Source organism: Sceloporus occidentalis, unplaced genomic scaffold (genome assembly GCF_023333645.1).
Source record: "Sceloporus occidentalis isolate IW3139 unplaced genomic scaffold, rSceOcc1.0.p SCAF_81, whole genome shotgun sequence".
NCBI classification, from domain to species: domain Eukaryota; kingdom Metazoa; phylum Chordata; class Lepidosauria; order Squamata; family Phrynosomatidae; genus Sceloporus; species Sceloporus occidentalis.
In genome coordinates, this window is record NW_028317061.1 from 1166554 (window position 1) to 1185166 (window position 18613).

The 18613-nt window shown below is 41.5% G+C and overlaps 1 protein-coding gene across 2 annotated transcripts in view; it reads right to left on the reverse strand.

The window, feature by feature from the left end:
- Window positions 1–1293: 1293 nt before the first annotated feature.
- LOC149285302 (ADP-ribosylation factor-like protein 13B) overlaps window positions 1294–18613 on the reverse strand; it is a 30443-nt gene continuing 13123 nt past the window's right edge. Inside the window, exons 4-10 of one of the 2 annotated variants that reach the window (XM_089495521.1) lie at window positions 11982–12087; window positions 9435–9637; window positions 7020–7128; window positions 5984–6224; window positions 5112–5228; window positions 4130–4198; window positions 1294–1370 (exon numbers count right to left, since the gene is read on the reverse strand). In XM_089495521.1, the coding sequence (XP_089351647.1) occupies window positions 1294–1370; window positions 4130–4198; window positions 5112–5228; window positions 5984–6224; window positions 7020–7128; window positions 9435–9637; window positions 11982–12087 (922 nt within the window). Of the gene's footprint in view, window positions 1371–4129; window positions 4199–5111; window positions 5229–5974; window positions 6225–7019; window positions 7129–9434; window positions 9638–11981; window positions 12088–18613 lie in introns of both variants that reach the window. The other variant, XM_089495520.1, reaches the window with a different exon arrangement.

The window sequence follows — 18613 nt, forward strand, 5'->3', positions numbered from 1 at the left end:
TTAGAGCTTTCATTTGACACCATTAACTTTATAGTCCAGCATCAAATATAAATACATTATAATAATGAAAATATTGGAAAACCCCTATACACACAATTTTTTATTTTCTTATGATAATTGTCCCTCAACTAGTTAAGTTGAGTAAAATATCACAAAATATATATGTATGGAACGTGCCCAGCCCCTTTTCCAAACCTAAGATTTTTTACTTTTATTTGAACAAACCAAAATAATAAATAAAAAAAGGAAATAATCGATAAAAGAAATGTAACCTTTATTCAAGGTATCATAAACAAAGAAAAGGGAATATACGTAATTAATAGAACCACTTAAACGCCCTGGTAACAAATTGTCAGCAGTACTAAGATATAGGAATAGTAACGGGCAGACCAGCATTGAGATGGTTAAAAGGCAATGCTATATCCGAAAAAAGTGTTTCACCGGCGTGGACACTAGCTTGGCCATAGTTCTTCACTATGGGGAAACTTGCCACTGTTGGCCCTCCATAATACATAGTGAAGTGAGAGTTGAAACCTCATCTCTCCTGCCATTGAGTTAACCCCTAAGTGTCTCCAGGTGTTGCGTAATCCTGATAAGGACATCGTTCTGGGCTGAGGAACCCACAGAAGCTCCCCAAAAGCTACAGAGTTTCTCCTCTGATAATGCTTGACCCTTCGGACCACCCAGCTAATGAATATGAACATGAGAAAAAACGTTTTCTGTGGAATTTTGCATACCGTGAGCAAGTTTGTAAAAAAATTATTTTAAATTCAATATATACAGGGAACAAAAATCAGACCACAACATTTTGTCAATATATTTATTTTATATTTTAGGTTTTATTAATATTTTGTTAAAAAAAAGTATATACAAATAACATTTACAGTCCCTTTAAAGACAACAGCCTCAATCAAAAGGCCATCGAAATGTCAGCTCTGTCAACGTAACAGACATTTAAAAGAAGTACGACTGTGGAGGAAATAACTGTATTTAGGTTAATATCGTCAGCAAGTGTGGACTCTCTCTGGTGCAAAATATAAAAAGTACCTTTAAAATTATACAAAAGTGGAATTTTATACCGGTTGTGTAATCAAAAGTTTGAAATACAAACAGTCGTAATAATACTAAAAACCTTTAGATTCAATGACGGCAATAACGACGTGAATCCGCTACCAGGATTTATCTGCCGAAACAACTCGTGGCGGGCGAAGAAACATGGAGCAGAGAATCCGAACGCAACGTGAGACGGATGGATAAAGATTATATCGAGAGACAGACGTTAGAGTTTAATACTTAAGATATGACGTCGTGGGCATCGCTGTTGGGTCTTTGCCGTATTGTGAGCGGAGGTAGTGGCTTCCCATAAAAATCTATTCCAAAATAAACAGCAAACACAGAACAAAAGGGTAACGTTATCAATAAGCGTAACTGAAAATAAGCATCAAATATCAGTAATATCATGAATGGCTATGGGGCAAAAGCTGAAACTTTCCGATATCAACTCGAACAATGGTTTCCAGTCAATGATATGGTTTAAAGCTGAATTCTATCATATGATCACTCTGGGTCGTAGGAAGGGTGAGGCGAGAGAGGCACTCCGATCAGCAGCTGCAGCCTGCAGGGCTCATTGGGAGATCACAATCCCCCTGTAACCGGCCCAAGATTAGGACGCGCAAGGTCTGCCATGCTCCCTGATCACTATGCTCCAGCAAATGACGCGAACGCCGGGATATGGCATCATCCCCGCGCTTTGCATCAATAACCAGCGCATAGGGATTAGGGAGCACCAAAGCAGGTCTAAAACAACAGACCTCGCAATCATACAACACTCTGGAGGTTGAGAAAGGTAAGAGACGGGGAGAAAGGGGTTTAAGGGCAGTGTTTGTAAGCTTTTGTGTGTGCGGCAGTGTAGGTATTTGTGTGTTTGTAAGCTGGTGTGTGGACAGACATGTGCAAAGGCAGTGTATGTGCATATATGTGTGTATGGACAGGCGTGTGTAGGGGCAGTCATGTGTAAGGGCAGTGTCAGTCTGTATAGATGGGGGGCACAGTTTTCCATTCTTCCCCAGGCGCAAAAGGAGATAGCTACGGCTCTGTGATCGCTTACAGGGATTTAGTTCATTTGCCAACGTGGGCACGCTTCTCCAGCAAGAGGGGATGGGCTGGCCCTGCATAACACATAATTTAAATACATAAGAAGACAGATGAAATCTCACTGATTTAACTATACATAAAACAGGGCCAGCCAAACTCTTCCCGCTGCAGAAGCTCACTGGGGTTTAGCCCTTATGTATAATGATGTCATGGAGCTGAACAAAATACAAACTCTCCATCAAGTTTCTCTTTAGTGAACCCTAAAAATTGTGAGATCTTTTGTATGTTGGCTGCTGGTGTGCACATTAGGACCATATTTATGTTGAATGTAATTACCGTATTTGCCCGAATATAGGCCGCACTTTTTTCCCCCCACTTTAGGTCTTTAAAGTGGCGGTGCGGCCTATATTCGGGGTCTAGCGCCCAACGCCCGGGACATGCAGTTCAGGGAGCCGGGCAGGCAGCAGGGTTAGGATACAGATCCCCCGCAGCGGTGCAGGGGACCTGTATCCTACTCTCAGATACCCTGAGACAGCCTCCCCTGCCGGCACTTTCCACGGGGGCAGTGCCGGCACGGGGAGGTTGTCTAAGCACATCATGCAGACGTTCGCCGGCGATGCGCGTAAACAGCCTCCGCTGCCGGCACGTCTGCACGATGTGCTTTAACAATCTCCCTTGCTGGGAATTCCCACGGGGGCACATCTTGGGGGCAGAGTGGCAGCACATCTCGGGGGGGGGCACATTTTGGGGACAAGACTTTTAGGGTGCGGCCTATATTCGGGTGCGGCCTATAATAAATAAATACTGATATATCACCAGTTAACATGCAGACTCATGTCGTCGAGATCTGTTTCAATCCAAGCTTAGAAGGTTAATGGCATTTTATGTGTTTTAAAATTGATGCATCTTTTTTGTTGTTATATAAATATAAACACACACTACCGTTCAAAAGCTTGGGGTCACTTAGCTGTTTTCATGGAATACAAGAAAACTTCTACCTGTAACAAAACGATCAATTATCTTTTTAATCTTAAACTTGGATTAGTGAACACAACGTGCCGTTGGAACACAGTTGTGATGGGAGTGATAAAGGACTTCTGTACGCCTATGAAAATATTTCATTAAAAAATAATTTCAAGTGACCCCAAACTTTTGAACAGTAGTGTAATATATAGACTGTATGTGATCTGAAATTACATACACACAAACAATTATATGTGGGCAAGAAATGTACTTTGACCATAACATGCTTTAGTTTATTACACAATTATATTCGAGTACACAAAAAACAAAATCCAGTTGTTAGTTGGTTATTTATTTAGAGTAAAAGCATAACACATAAAAAGCCACACATAAGACAGACATTAGAATTAGTGGACAAATTAGCAAAAGAAGAAGGTCCATGTGTGAAATCTGTTTTAACATATCTGAAAGTGGGCAATTAATTGCACAAGCAACCCCAAAACATAGAGCGCACCATATATAATAACCATACCGGAAACATGCATGTACGTGAATTGAGGGATACCGTGAGCGATGGTATTCGGGTAAATGCTTCTCTCGCTACCACTTCCACAATGTTACTATATTTCTAACCATTTTCTTTATATACATACACTAAGGTATGGGTGAATTATTAAAACAAGTGGTACAAATGTTAGGTTTTTTTCTTTCTAAAAAAAAATAGTAGCTTTACAAATCTGTGGACGTACGGCTCAAATATTTTTTTGCCTAGTAGAGATGTAGAACATGCGAGTACAATTCCCAAAATCAGATAGATTTTTTTTTTTTTTAAATAAATGTACAAATATTTTTCTTTTTGGGGATTATAAACCAATTTCCATAGAAATATATAAGTAAATCCATAAGGCGAGGAAAGCAGTACCCTATCTGTTAAGAACATACAGCGGCTCAGAATGGTCAAAGAAAGCGGCAAAATGGAGTTTACTTCGAGGGTTAATGGTTAAGTGATCACGTGCAAATGGAAAGTGATTAGCATGCGAAGAAACAGAAAATAAAGGCATTTTACAATTACCATTATGATGTGTTTCTCCAAGAGGCTCAAGTTTTGGAAGTCTAGAAACTTTTGGGGTTCCCCAGCCAACTACAGGGAAAACAGAGACAGGTTCATTCACAAAATAACAAAAATGCGATGCTAAAAAGGGCACGTAGGAGGGAGAAATCATCAAATGTATACAAACTTAATGATAAATAGATGCGACAGTTAAGAGTAAAGACGTTATACTATAAAACAGAGCTGTGTTACATTTTAAAGAAATGGGTTGGATATCACCGACATTCATAGGCTACGGGGCTACCGTGCTCTGAAATTACAGATGCGCCCCTTTTATCTACAAAGGGGCCGACCACAATAGCACCCTAGGAAAGTAAGGGTCCTGCTGAGGACGTGCGCAGCCTTTAAATGCTTCCCCTACTAAACTGCAAGGATGCAAGCATCTAAGAACTGACACACTGCTGGGGCCCGTAGGTTTCATACACGTTACATGCATCCCTCCTCCAGTTACACAGCCCTGTTACAAGACAATTAAAACAACAATACAAACAAATCATCTCCAGGCGGTTAAAATAGAATCTATCCGGAATCAATTTTACCAAATCTCAAATGTTCTAAAAAAGTGCATTTTACAATTTATAATACTGATATGATATTTCTGCATACATTTACACAAACACTACAAACTCATACAATTTGCATTAAAAACGTTAGCAGTCGCAACATTCAGATGCTGGATGACTTCATTTAAAAACGAATGTGTGCCCCACAGTGATGGCTCTGGTCGTGAGATTTGCTTTTCAATGAAAACAGTCTTGGAAGAAGTATGAAGAGGTCCGTGGAATTCCGGGATGGAAAAGCATGTCCATAAAGTATAAAAACGTGATGGTGTTGATCGCGCTTAAAAGCAAGAGTTTATACGCTCATTTAAAAAAAAGAACAACACTTGAGAGGTCCTTTGGTCTTCTCCAAGATTTGCAGGACAGCATTATTCATTACTCACCAGGTAACGGAGGTGCCGGTGTGGCTGGACTCGTGCGGTCGGGTTCCTCAGTATTCACGGGCTCGACTTTGTGACTCCTTTTTAACTTAAGCTTTTTTACTTTCTTTTTACTATGCGCTAAAAGGACAAAGCAACATCTTAAGTCACAAATGGTAGGTGTAATAGTGTTGTTGCCAATACAAACTCCCAAAACTTTCGAGGAACCAAGGTGCGAGCTACTGATCTAGTACTGAGGTACACAACGCCAAGACTCAAGGGCTACAAACAGACCAACTTTGGGTATCGGGGAACTCCATTAAAAATGAAGTTACCTGCGTTCCAGCAAGGATACACATAATTCCTTTCCTGTTGACGACCCCCACGGAGTGGAGTTAGGATCTAGTTCCAAAAACCATTATCTTTCACATGCCATCAATGCTTAAAAAACAGCAGAGGCCCTTAGATACAATGTACACCCTACTTGATGGTTTGTTTGTGACTCTCTAGCCAGAAACAGCTGAAACGTGTGTTATATTATCAGCAATTCTAAATAAAATCTTAAACGTATAATAACATTTTGATCACATTGATTCTTGTTGCCTGAGAATACCCCAATCTGTCCTGCCGGTCTAACCAATAGCATAATACTAAAACCCGACTGACAGAACCTAGTTTTGCCTTCAAAAGACCCACTTCACGTTTTAAATTCTTTTTAGCCACTCTTAAATAAATGTGGGCAAGTTTAACTAAGCATAATGCACACCGGCTCATTTCTTCTTGCACCAGAGACCCAACAATGCTACGCCCTCATAATTCATTATGACTCTCCCAGAAACTGCTTTAGTGAATGTCATATTCCAGGTCACGCATGATCAGACTAAAACACAAAATACCTGAATCCCCTCGTTCAGAAGAGTTACAGACGGCATCATCCTGCTCCAGCTTCTGGATTAGAGCATCTTTGTAAGCTTCCAGTAAATGACCCTCTGGGGGGGTCTGGCTTCGTTGACTGCACTCACTCCCAGACTCCATGCGCTCCTCATTCTTTGATTCAAGAGGTACATCAATTCCATTATGTCCATTAACTATCTTTTGGCGCTTTTTTTCCTTCTCTTTTCTGATCTTTTCTTCATTCTACAAACGTAGTAATGCATATAAATTGGTAGATGTAATGGAAAAAAGAACACCCATTCTTAAATTATCATGGTAGAACATTAATATTTTTTTGTAGTTTGTAGCAGCGATCTTTATGAGATAAACTTAACGGTGCCCACTGTGTGTGTCATACATGATTGGCAATGTGGTCTTCAGTAACCAACTATGTATGCCATATATCATTTCTAGAATGTAGTGGGCTAATCTGCGGCCTTCTTCTACCTCTTCCAGCAGAAGTCTCACATGCTTTATTGTGCAGGTGACAAACAAACAGAGCTTCTGGAGTTTACTTTCTATTATGAAGCAAGAGAACTTCTCCTGAAACAACGGCTGGACAGGCCTTGCATAACATATAATTAACATAGGAAGACTTCTTTAACGTTATCTCCACTATTAAACTATGTATTATGTAGGGCCAGCTCAACCCTCCCTAGAAGAAAGTCTCATTGAGTTTAACCACTCGCAGTACATAGTCGTATCATGAAGATACGTCCAACTGTCCTTCAAGATGTTCAGTCCATCTGCGCTCTATAGAGCTGGTCAAGGCCAGTCTATCCGCGTACAGAACCAAAAAGTGTTGCAGACAGATGGAGCTGCATAATATATTATTTTCCTCGCCTTTTACCTTCACAACTTTCCCTATGATGCAAAACTGGAAATGGAACCTCGACATTTTCTCTGTGTGTCATTCTGTTTTTTAATACCTCTTCAAATTGCGCAACTAAATACGTTTGGCATTTGCACATAATGGTCAAGTTAACGGATGCAACGTACCTCAGTGATCACAGCCGATATGGGCTGGAAAGGATTGACCACAGGAATGGAGTCCTCCTCATCTGCCCGAGTCCCTTCCCTCTCTGCATCCTCCTTTTCTTTTTCATCTCTGTAAATCCAATGTATCTCACTTTAGAACGCCAGCTGCCCCTTGAAGTATCTCATTTTAAAAGGTCATCTGGATTTTCCCAGTAGCGCCATTACGGTACATTTATCAAGTACAAGTGAGAACACGTCAACGGCACAAAACAAGCAGAATGGCAGCATAGAAAGCCAGGCATTCATCAAGGTTATTACAGGAGCTGCCATGTTGTGATAGTAAATCTATGTAGGAGATGAATACAATCGCGGCATTTAAGCTGGCTCATCCTCTACAACGTTGGCACAACTCAAGGCAATGCATGCTCACCTGCCCACAGCAATGCATTACGTTTCATGGACAATACAATTATGCTTATTTTAGGACCTAAAAGGGGCACTTTTACCTCGAGTAATACACCCTCCCGTTTGAGTGGGGCCCTCCTTCTATAATTCAAATTATTATGTTATAAACTACTTGTTATGTCCCGTTTACCCGTCGTACAGCGCTATGGAATATGATGGTGCTTTATAAAGAATAAATAAAAATAAACAAAGAGGGGAAGCATATTGCGTGTACGATATAAAGACCTTCTTACACCATGTTCCTGCAGCTTCAGCATTTATATTACATAGGCGCGTGCATGCTGTACCATAGGTACATGGTCATTGCCGACAATATGATATAGTTTCAGTTATATTGCAAACAACACTGGATTTCGTTTAAATGAGATGAAAAGGCTACTGCAAATATCTTCACAGCTTTATTAAGGTAAGTACATTAGGGTTGGGCATGTTATGATACTGGCTACTTTAAAAGGCTCACAGACTGGCCTCGGTTTAATTTTCTCACAGTCTGTCCTCGGGGCCGCGGAATTAATACAGGTCTCATAAATCAGACCTTGCCCACTTTATAGCTTCGCATTGCCATCCCAGACCCGGGAGAGACTGAAAGCCACCCAAGTGTTTCCTCCCATGTACCATCCCGTCAACCATCAATGACTTATACAAGGGGTGTAATAAACAGGAAGCTCACGGGGGCCGACCAGCCCATGCTTATGAATAGAAGCAACATCTAGGGCAAAAAATAGATGCAACAAAGTAATAACCTTGACTTCTTTTTAAATAGTATATTGATGGTCTTCAATACATATGATATCCAAGAGGCCCCTTTAAAGTTACGTGGGGTTCCCTATGCAAATGTATATGGGGTTGTGCAGGATCCCTTCCATGTGCATTTGCCCCATGAACCATCAAATCACAAAAGCGACGGCGCACTGCGGCTCTGGAGCCTTTATCAAAAGTCATCCAATGCTTTTAGGTTTAAAGAATTCATATTAAAGTATTTACAAATTATTTGAATATGCTTTCTTTGATTTTGTACACTGGAGTGTCCCTTTAATCACGGTCATGTGATCAACTTTTCTACTTATTATTATTAATAATATTATTAAGGGTAAATAAGTTAGATATTATTTATTACAGAGTATGGTTTCAAATGCACATTTCTCCCGCATATCTTTAATCTTATAGCTTCTTCCTACTGACAATGTCTGCGTGGGACCCACAAAAGCTTCCTGCGATTTAGAATGAACCGGCTTCTACCGCTTCAGGGTGCACAGTCAACATCTTTTAAGTGTATTCACTAAAGAGAGAGTTTGAAGGAGAGTTGTGTCTGCTGCAGGGAGAGCTTTGCTGGCCGTATATGAGGTAGAGTTAAATCTAAAATCTTAAAGGGTCAGGTTTCTTACTAGAGAAAAGTGTTGGACATCATGATAAACCGTAAACAGCCAACACTTCTTTTAGTGAATAAACCCCCTTATTTTACCTTTAGCTGCGTGCATATAAGGTCTCTCTTGCATTACAGACAAATAATTTGCTCTTCCTCTTGTTATACTACTTGATCCCTATGGGACATGGGGAGTTCTGTGAAATCAGGTACATACCCAGAATGCACCGCTAGAGAGAATATATTACCACGAATTGGGAAAAACACTTATCAAAAAGAGTTAAAAACAATAGACAAAGTTCTCTTTGTGAAACTCTCAACTTAAATTATAAGGCTAAAAAGCAGAGAAATGAACAAAGAGAAAATTTATTACAGGGGCAGCAGACCTGAAAAGACCTAAACTATATGCTTTATGTTCAGAGATTATCATTAATTCTAATTAGAAGAAAAAAGCCCCCCATCAACTTGTCAATCATTTCCATCAATAATACCTCAAGTACTCGGTTCCCTAGACACAATGAATTGATCTCATCATATTCCGTATATTACATCAACATATATGTTTGTATGTTAGTACGGGACAGATCCTCTTTAGGGCAACACAGTACCTTTCTTCTCGTATCCTTTTCACCCGCTCAGCTCTTTCACGTTTGTCTTGTTCTTCTTGGGCTCTCTGTTCTGCCGTTTCCCTCTGAATACGTTCATGTAGCGTTTCAAAGTCCTTTGCTATCACACATAACAGCCAATTCAACCCATTTTTTATAGATTTATCAATTTTCTTCCCCTGGCTGATCATCGCTGAACACGGCTCCTGAAAATAATAGTGTAAATCATACATCATTCCAATTCGGTCTCAGATTTTACCTAATAAACATTTAAATACTGTTAACAAATCACTTTACTCTAAAACAAGCTTAAATACTGGGGACTTTGTGCCATCCAACAGCTTCTTATCATTGATGACTACACATGGACACCAGCTTTGGAGCAGGTATCACGATTCCAGGACATAATTCAATTTAACTTCTAGGGCTGAAACAACTAAACGATTTTCATTATCGATTAATCGAATCGATTTTTATCGACTATAAAGAGAGGTTTTTTTCAGAGCAAATGCTCTGAAAAACTCCTCTCCTTATATAATCCGACCTCAAACAGAGATCTGATTATAACACTAGAATCCAGATCCCCCGCAACGCTGCAGGGGACCTGGATTCCCCTCACTGTCGGCCGGTCTCACTTCCGTCTCTCTCCCCCCTCCCATACACCCCTCTGACTCCTCCCCCCTCCCATACATCACTCTGCCTCTCTCCCGACTCCCTGGTGCTTTGTGAACCTCCGTTACTGACGCCTCAGTGTAAGTGAAGGGCAGTAACAGAGGCTGTCTGTGCGATGCAGACCCCCACCGGCTGACAGAGAATCATCCTCTCTGTCAGCCGGTGGGGGTCTGCATCGCACAGACAGCCTCCGTTACTGCCCTTCACTTACGCTGAGGCTTCTATGAAGCTGCAGTGAAAGTGCCTGTCAGCAACGGAGCCGGGTAGAGAGGCAGAGCGGTGTATGGGAGGGGGGAGGAGTCAGAGGGGTGTATGGGAGCCACCCTCCCATACACCACTCTGGCTCCTCCCCCTTCCATACGCCACTCTGCCTCTCTACCCGGCTCCCTGGTGTCTTGTGAACCTCCGTTGCTGACAGGAGGCAGAGTGGAGTATGGGAGGGGGGAGGAGGCAGAGTGGAGTATGGGAGGGGGGAGGAGGCAGAGTGGAGTATGGGAGGGGGAGGAGCCAGAGTGGTGTATGGGAGAGTTATAGTGGTGTATGGGGGGGTATTATGAATTTCAGGGCATATAGTGGGGTATAAGGCATATCGATATTAGGCATATCAGGGGGGCATAAAACATATCTGGGGGTAAAAGGTATATCAGGGGGCTCAGTTGCATATCACTGGCATATAAGGAGTATAACGCATATCAGGGGCACAGTGGAATCTGGCATATAAGAGGTATAAGGCATATATGGGGGCAGAGTGGCAAGCTGGGGGTCAGATGTGCATAACTGGGGGCAGTTTGGTAAATAAAAGAAAATTTAAACAAGGCTTTTTTCTCATAGTTTTTATTAAATATGAAAAATAGTTAACATATGAATTAATATTTACTAATAACTTTGTATTAAAACCTAGTTTGAGAAACACTGTGTTTGGGTTCTTGTAGCTTTTATTATTATGTCAGTAAAATAAGAAGGTGAATAGAGAGAGGCCATTGCGATAAAGAGATGAAAGTGTAAATTGTACGTTTTTTATTATATTATTTTAAATTTAAAAAAAATTGCATTTTTGTTATCCGATTAATCGAAAAAATAATCGGCCAACTAATCGATTATTAAAATAATCGTGAGTTGCAGCCCTAATAACTTCCCTTCCCGGGTTGATGTTCTGCAGCATTGGTAAAATCAAACCCCCACAATTTTTTGTATTGCTATTATCAAATTAAAAAATGTTTCTAAATATATTGTTCCGTTTTCTTTATTATTATTACTTTTTTACGTAATATAATGTTATCTTAACCCAATCTAGTAGACAAACACCCTGTTTTGTGGTAAACAATAGGACGGCTCATTGTTAACGACCCAGACGCTCTGACTAATGAAAGTCTAAGGCTTCATTAGCATTGCCATAAAGAATCAGCTCAGTGTGGAGCTTGAGCAGCGAAAGTCACCCTGAAACATCATGAATGACAACAATGGCGGCCTCCAGGTCTGCAGATAAAAGCAGTTGGAACAAAACGAGATAAAAACAAGTTGTTTTTTTGTTTTGTTTTTTTAAACGCCGACCTGTTACTGTATACAGCACTGTGTGTTATGCTCAGGCAGCAAATTGTTTTTTTGGAGTTTTGGGGGGGAATTTTCCTAATTAATCCAAGCATTTGATTGGTCAAACCAAACAGTCTGATTTTTTTTTCTCCGTCTGGCTGGGTTGAGGATTTAACTCAATGGTGCATCATAATAAGATTATATATATAGATAGATGGATAGATATAGATAGATAGATATATTACACACACGCAATTTGAATCGCACAACAATCACTGCTTATTGGTTACAGTTTCATTTGCTACTATAATTATGTAATCTAATTACAAAAAAGAAGGAATGACTTACAATCTGACACAGACATTTGTTTTCATTCACCAGTTTTTCCAACGAGAGGAACTCCACAATGTCTGCTTCGGACAATGCCCCTTCCCTGTCTTGTTTATTTGCCAACCTGCGATTTAGAAAGAACAGCATGACAGGTTAATAAGGCATTCTCACACACGAAACGCGTGAATTCATACACAGACAGGCCGATACATTCAAACACACACACAGCGTCAAAATAACCAACTGATTATTGTTTAAAAAAAGGGCGATAGACTTTGCAAAGCGCTTTATCTTTAGAATATGCGGATGTGATGATTGCAACACAATAAAAACAGTTAATATACAGGAGCTCTTTTGTTATGAAGCTGGGAAGCCTTTACAATAGAAGGTGTTGTTTGGACATAACATACTGTTTGTGTTGTAAAGGACTCCCCGAATTGCCATGATCCAGAGTGACCCAAGTTTACTGGATTCCATTACTTTGCTAATGAGACCAAAACTACTTTTACCCCATCAGTGTTTGCTGAAACTTATTTCGAGCTGACAATGAGATGCTTACAATCACGACATCGACTGATTAGTTTAAACATAGAAACACAAACGTTGACATTAGAACCATTCAAGTCTGCTTGTTTTTTCCTGCTGTAAAGACTCGAAACGTTCAGAGGACTTTTCCTTTAATCTTCCATACATAGGGGTTTATTCACTAAATGGAGATTTAACAAGTGGTTTCTGCTCCCTCATGTTACTGTTCATTATGCCAACAGTGGCAGGTTTGCTGAGATAGCCCTGTATAATGTATAAATCAATGTGCGAGGATAAGGGGGGAAAAAAAATCTCACTGATTTAAATACAGATCATACAGGGCCTGCCAAGATCTTCCAACACTAGAAGCTCTCTGGGATTGGACCTATGTGCAATTCTTCCCATAGTCTTTCAAAAGCAACACTATTATTTCCTTAAACCCACGCGCTCTTTCTGTGTGAAGTTCTGCTCGGAAATCTAGGTCTTCTTGCTAGGTCTGAAAGTCTTCTTGCTAGGTCTGAAGGTCTTCTTGCTAGGTCTGAAGGTCTTCTTGCTAGGTCTGAAGGTCTTCTTGCTAGGTCTGAAGGTCTTCTTGCTAGGTCTGAAGGTCTTCTTGCTAGGTCTGAAGGTCTTCGTGCTAGGTCTGAAGGTCTTCTTGCTAGGTCTGAAGGTCTTCGTGCTAGGTCTGAAGGTCTTCTTGCTAGGTCTGAAGGCCTACAGAAGTATCACTAGATTTCGGAGGATGGTTAATTATTCTTACTGTTTAAAGTCATCTTAATGGTAGCTGCATAAATCACAGAAGCCAGGCAGCTGCAGCTTCTAGGATTTTAGAAATGTGAAAAAGTGTATATTAAAATGTAAATAAGAATTGTGGTTAGATACGGACCAGTATTGCTTCATACATGCTGCTTTCCTACAGTGAAGCCGATCAGGTTATTTAATTACACGCTGTGGCCCCGGAGCACCCCCCTGATGGAAAGAAATTCCTGTGCCTATCATCACCACGAGGTCTTTCTTACTAGACTGGCCTGAGGGTGCGGCATGGCTCAGGGCTCAAGTTGTTATTAAAGGGAAAGCGTACCCAGTAAGCCTTTTGGGCAGAATGTGTCAAGATGTCATTCTGCATGAGTACGGTTTGTTTTACTAATAATGAGCTGATAACCTTGCATGATGTCATATGTTTGATTAGAACACCAGTCACCCGATACCTCCCAGCTTATCGCTCTGTTTAGCATATTGCAGGAGTCATACGAGAGCTGGATAGAAGTGGGGTTGTGATAGTGACAGCATGTTACCCTGTGTCAATTAGAAACATCTCTAGGCACTGACGGACTGTGGCCCTCCGGGGACCTGCCTGAGCTGAAGGGTTTGCAAAAATCAAAAATGGTCATCTGAGTGTCCCCTTTAAATTAGACCCCCCTATGTATTTGGCTGCCCCCGAGCTTCTAAGCCAGACAGATCCAACTGTGGCTTGTGCCAGGGAGGTCCATTGAGACCCCCAAGCGCCCAACGTGCCACTGATTTCAGTGGAAGTGCGTTTCTGCCGTGGAATTGCTGCTTAAGAAGCCAAATTGGCCTTAAAAAAAACAGGAGGCAGTGCACTTTGGCTCTGGAGCTGCAGCTTCTCTCAATGTTTTTTTTTCATTAATCATTGGTGCCGCAGTCCGTCCCTGTAGTGAAGGTAAATGGGGGACGAATAATAATAATTATTCTGTCACCATATACTGCGTATCTCGCTGCCAGGCAATCTGGTTTAAATGCGATACCAAAGAAGTATAACAGCAGTTATAGAAGTTATCAGCAAAAACAAAAAACATAACTTTTTTTTTTTTTTTTTTAACCCGTCTGTCGTCGTCCTCACCACAATCCATGAACCAAAATAGCACAGTATCTGCATCCAGTCGCCCCGCTGAATACAACACATTACTACGGCTTCAAACCAGCCAAACCGGTCTGATGCCCTTGCCCCGTTTTATATTAAACTCCAATTTAACCCTTTACTTGTCAAGTCAAAGTGAGGCAGTTTAATGCACCCGTGAGTTAAAGAAAAACCATGCGGAATAAATATTATCCATAATCTGAAAGGGAAAGGACGTGTAAGCATTGAGTAGCTTTGGACTCCTTTCTCCATTGGTCAGCGACCAGAGAGATCCGCCTCCCAGCATCAACCGGCCGGACAAGATTCCTCGCCGTTAGCAAACGCTCCGGGTTTCTTCACATACGCTGATCATTTCCACCTTAGCTTCCTGATCAGAAGAAACTCTTAACGGAGAGGATTACCGAAGATATAATAACGAGCGGCTCATCGCTACGGAGAGACTGAACTAACTAAAGAATATAACAGATCACAAGAACTAGGTAAGCCGCTGCGATCTTATTAATAAATGACCTTATTTAGGTTGCTGCACCTTTAAAACTTGGTGATCCATTGAAGCACAGCATCTGACGGCAGATAAGACCCATTATATTCATCTACTCTGCCTGCTTTTCTTGATATAAACACTCAGACCTTAATCAGTCCTTGGCCCCGTGATATATCAATGAGCCAATTGCCTATCCCAAGCATGTTTAAATTCCCTCAATGTATTAGCCTCTACCACTTCAGCTGTGAGGCTGTTCCGCTTATCTACCACTCTTTCAGTAAAGTAAAAGTAACTTACATTACACCTACACCTCTGACCCAGTAGTCCTAGATTATGACGTCTTGTTCTTGCAGCTTCCCTCATTCACTTTGTTAAATCATTTTGTATATTTGGGCTGACCTCTGTTTCAGCCTTGCTACTTTGTAATGGTTGTGTACATATTACCAAAAAAATCGACGAGCTTGCTTTTGCCAAAATTATGGCTATATTAAAAAGGGTTAAAAGTTGGAAATTATGGGAAGGGGTGGTAGATAAGTGGAACAGCCTCCTAACAGCTGTGGTAAAGGCTAATATATTAAGGGTAAAAAAAAAATAATCCTAATTTATATTTACAAGCTGTATTTTGGAGCGGAAACTTATTTTTTGCGCTACCATGGAGATGTAAGTAACAAAACAGAACATTTAAAAGAATGTGAAAGAGCCACGTGTCTAAGAAGTGTACAAACAAAATGAATTTCAACAGAGTGAAAAGAAAAGAAACAACAGTAATCCAGATAGCCCCTGGATAGCATATGCGCATACACCCACCCATGCCGGGGGGGCACAATAATGGGATGTGTGGGGAACACACAGTTAAGTAGAACAGCATACGTTAATTCCATGCGATCATTGAGAAAGTTTGTCAAGTTGAGGTCTCTAAAAATGGAGTGTGAAGCAGGGGGGCAGAGAAATAGGGCAGGGGGCACAGAAACAGGGCAGGGGGCACAGAAACAGGGCAGGGGCATGGGAAGCTGCAGGGCTACTAGTTCTCATACCATTCATTCGTACGATCATAGCTGCGAGGGCAAAACTACAGCGACTCTGCGGAATCTCTCTATATTTGGAGAAATCCACCTAATAGCTCAGTGTGGGGGGGACGGGGACGTAAGAGCTCAGGCTGACATGATTAGCGTCATCATGTCATAGATTAGATCTATTCTTCACATTGTCACACTTCACCCCCCCCCTGATGAGAGTAGTGGCTCCCATAGGCAGCACATATCAAGGTAAAAGCAGGTTGCGTCACATGATAGACTAGACGAACCCATAAAAACAAGAAGTCTGGGCGTCTGAGCTGAATGTGCTTCAGTAAATGTATGCAATGTTTCGGGTTATTTCGATGGCAGCCCTGTCTCCCTTTTGTAAGCACCTCTGGCTCTCAGGTTTAGTGTAATGCCGAGCACCAGTTATGCTAACGGTGATTGGACGCCTGAACGGAAGTCTACAAAGTCTGCTAGGGGATCTGTGGACGTGTGGTATGGCTCCGTGACGAAGACCAGTGCAAATGAAAACATAAATAAATAGGACTAGAGGTTTTGGTTTTTTTGGGGTTTTTTTAAATGAAAAATATTCTAAACAATCCACTAGGCAGCCATTTACGTCAAAATGAGAGAAATGTTTGAACAAGAGGTCCTAATCTAAAAACTACAGGGCCAGGGCTTTAGATGCCACGTGGAAGTTTTACTTTACTTAGGGGGTGGTCGATAAATGGAACAGCTTCACAGTAGAAGTGGTAGAGGATAACACAGTGAAGGAATTTAAACATGCATTGGCTCGATATATGGATATCCAGTATCTAATTAAAGACCGAGGACTGATTAAGGTCTTACAGGAAAAATGGGCAGACTAGATGGGCCGAATGGCTCTTATCTGCCTTGAACATATCATTTCTCCTTTATGCTGGTCACACTGCAGGCAAACATACAGAGAGCGTCTATCTTTGGACAAGTTTCTACGATATACTTGCTTGCTATCAGCTATGCGGATAAGGTGGCTGCGCATGCACAGAAAGCTTGTGACACATTAAAGGGTGTGTGCAGTCCCCTTAACGTAGTGATTAGCCTACACTGTATGCATTTCTTGCCTTTTTTCAAGGAAAACTAATGAAAAACCAATCACTTGGAAAGACACAAAGCTTTAAAGTACTTTTTCCTTTCCAAAATCAGTTAATTTTAATGTAAACATAAAAACGTGACATATCTGTAAATTTAGAAAGCTGACCCCATTTGTGTGACACAAACAAAAGGTTCAAATGAATGTAAGCCGGGTATAAGCTACATAGCGCTGGAATGCTCACCATGCCTTATTCAACAATATACAGAGATACACGTAAATGACCACTGCAGCTGGAAACAGCTGATTTTTAATGGAATAGAGAGACCTTTCATCACTCCCATCACTCCTGTGTTCCAATGGCCCGTTATCACTCCCATCACTCCTGTGCTCCCATGGCCCGTTATCACTCCTATGTTCCAATGGCCCGTTATCACTCCCATCACTCCTGTGTTCCAATGGCCCGTTATCACTCCCATCACTCCTCTGTTCCCATGGCACGTTATCACTCCCATCACTCCTGTGTTCCAATGGCCCGTTATCACTCCCATCACTCCTGTGTTCCCATGGCATGTTATCACTCCCATCACTCCTGTGTTCCAATGGCCCGTTATCACTCCCATCACTCCTGTGTTCCAATGGCCCGTTATCACTCCCATCACTCCTGTGTTCCCATGGCACGTTATCACTCCCATCACTCCTGTGTTCCAATGGCCCGTTATCACTCCCATCACTCCTGTGTTCCCATGGCACGTTATCACTCCCATCACTCCTGTGTTCCAATGGCCCGTTATCACTCCCATCACTCCTGTGTTCCAATGGCCCGTTATCACTCCCATCACTCCTGTGTTCCAATGGCCCGTTATCACTCCCATCACTCCTGTGTTCCCATGGCACGTTGTGTTCGCTAATCCAAGTTAAGTTTAAAAGGCTAATTGGCCCTTTTGCAATTACCGTATCGGCCCGAACATATGCTGCACTTTCCCCCCACTTTAGGTCTTTAAAGTGGGGGGTGCGGCCTATCTTCAGGGTTTAGCGCAGAGATGCACAGTTCGCATCGCCCGATATTGATGTCCCCGTTTTTGCACTGGTTGGCGGGGGTCCCTTTTCAGGGTGCAGCGTGACCTGAGCGCTGATAGCAGAGTTGACTCGGAGGGAGTCGCTAAGTCCAGCTCCATCATGTTTACACAGGATCTTATTTGACTGCCGTTTACTTATAAACAGTGAGCACAGCCCCGCTTATCAGGGAGAACGACACACGGTGGGCAACAATCATCAGGAGCAACCAGCAGTATTCTTCATTCTATATTCAGCCCAGAAATAGCTTTCCTACACGACTCTCTATATTTAGCACTCATTGGGTATTTCACATCTTGAAAAGCATTACAAATAAAATAGTTGCCCAAGAAAAGAAACTAAAGACTAACTTGTTTGGAGAGTTGTGGCTTCAGCTCCATTTATCACTATAGATTTGGAAGTGCTTTGGCTGGTCCTGTATAATATATAGTTAAATAAATAAATAAATAAATAAAATGACAAAGTCTCTGTACACGTTAGATTATACATTACACAGGGCCAGCGCAGCCCTTCTTGCTGGAGAAACCTACTAGTGTTGGTCCTTCATAATGAATAATCATTTCTTTTATGTATATGTATTCAGGATCCTGGCGG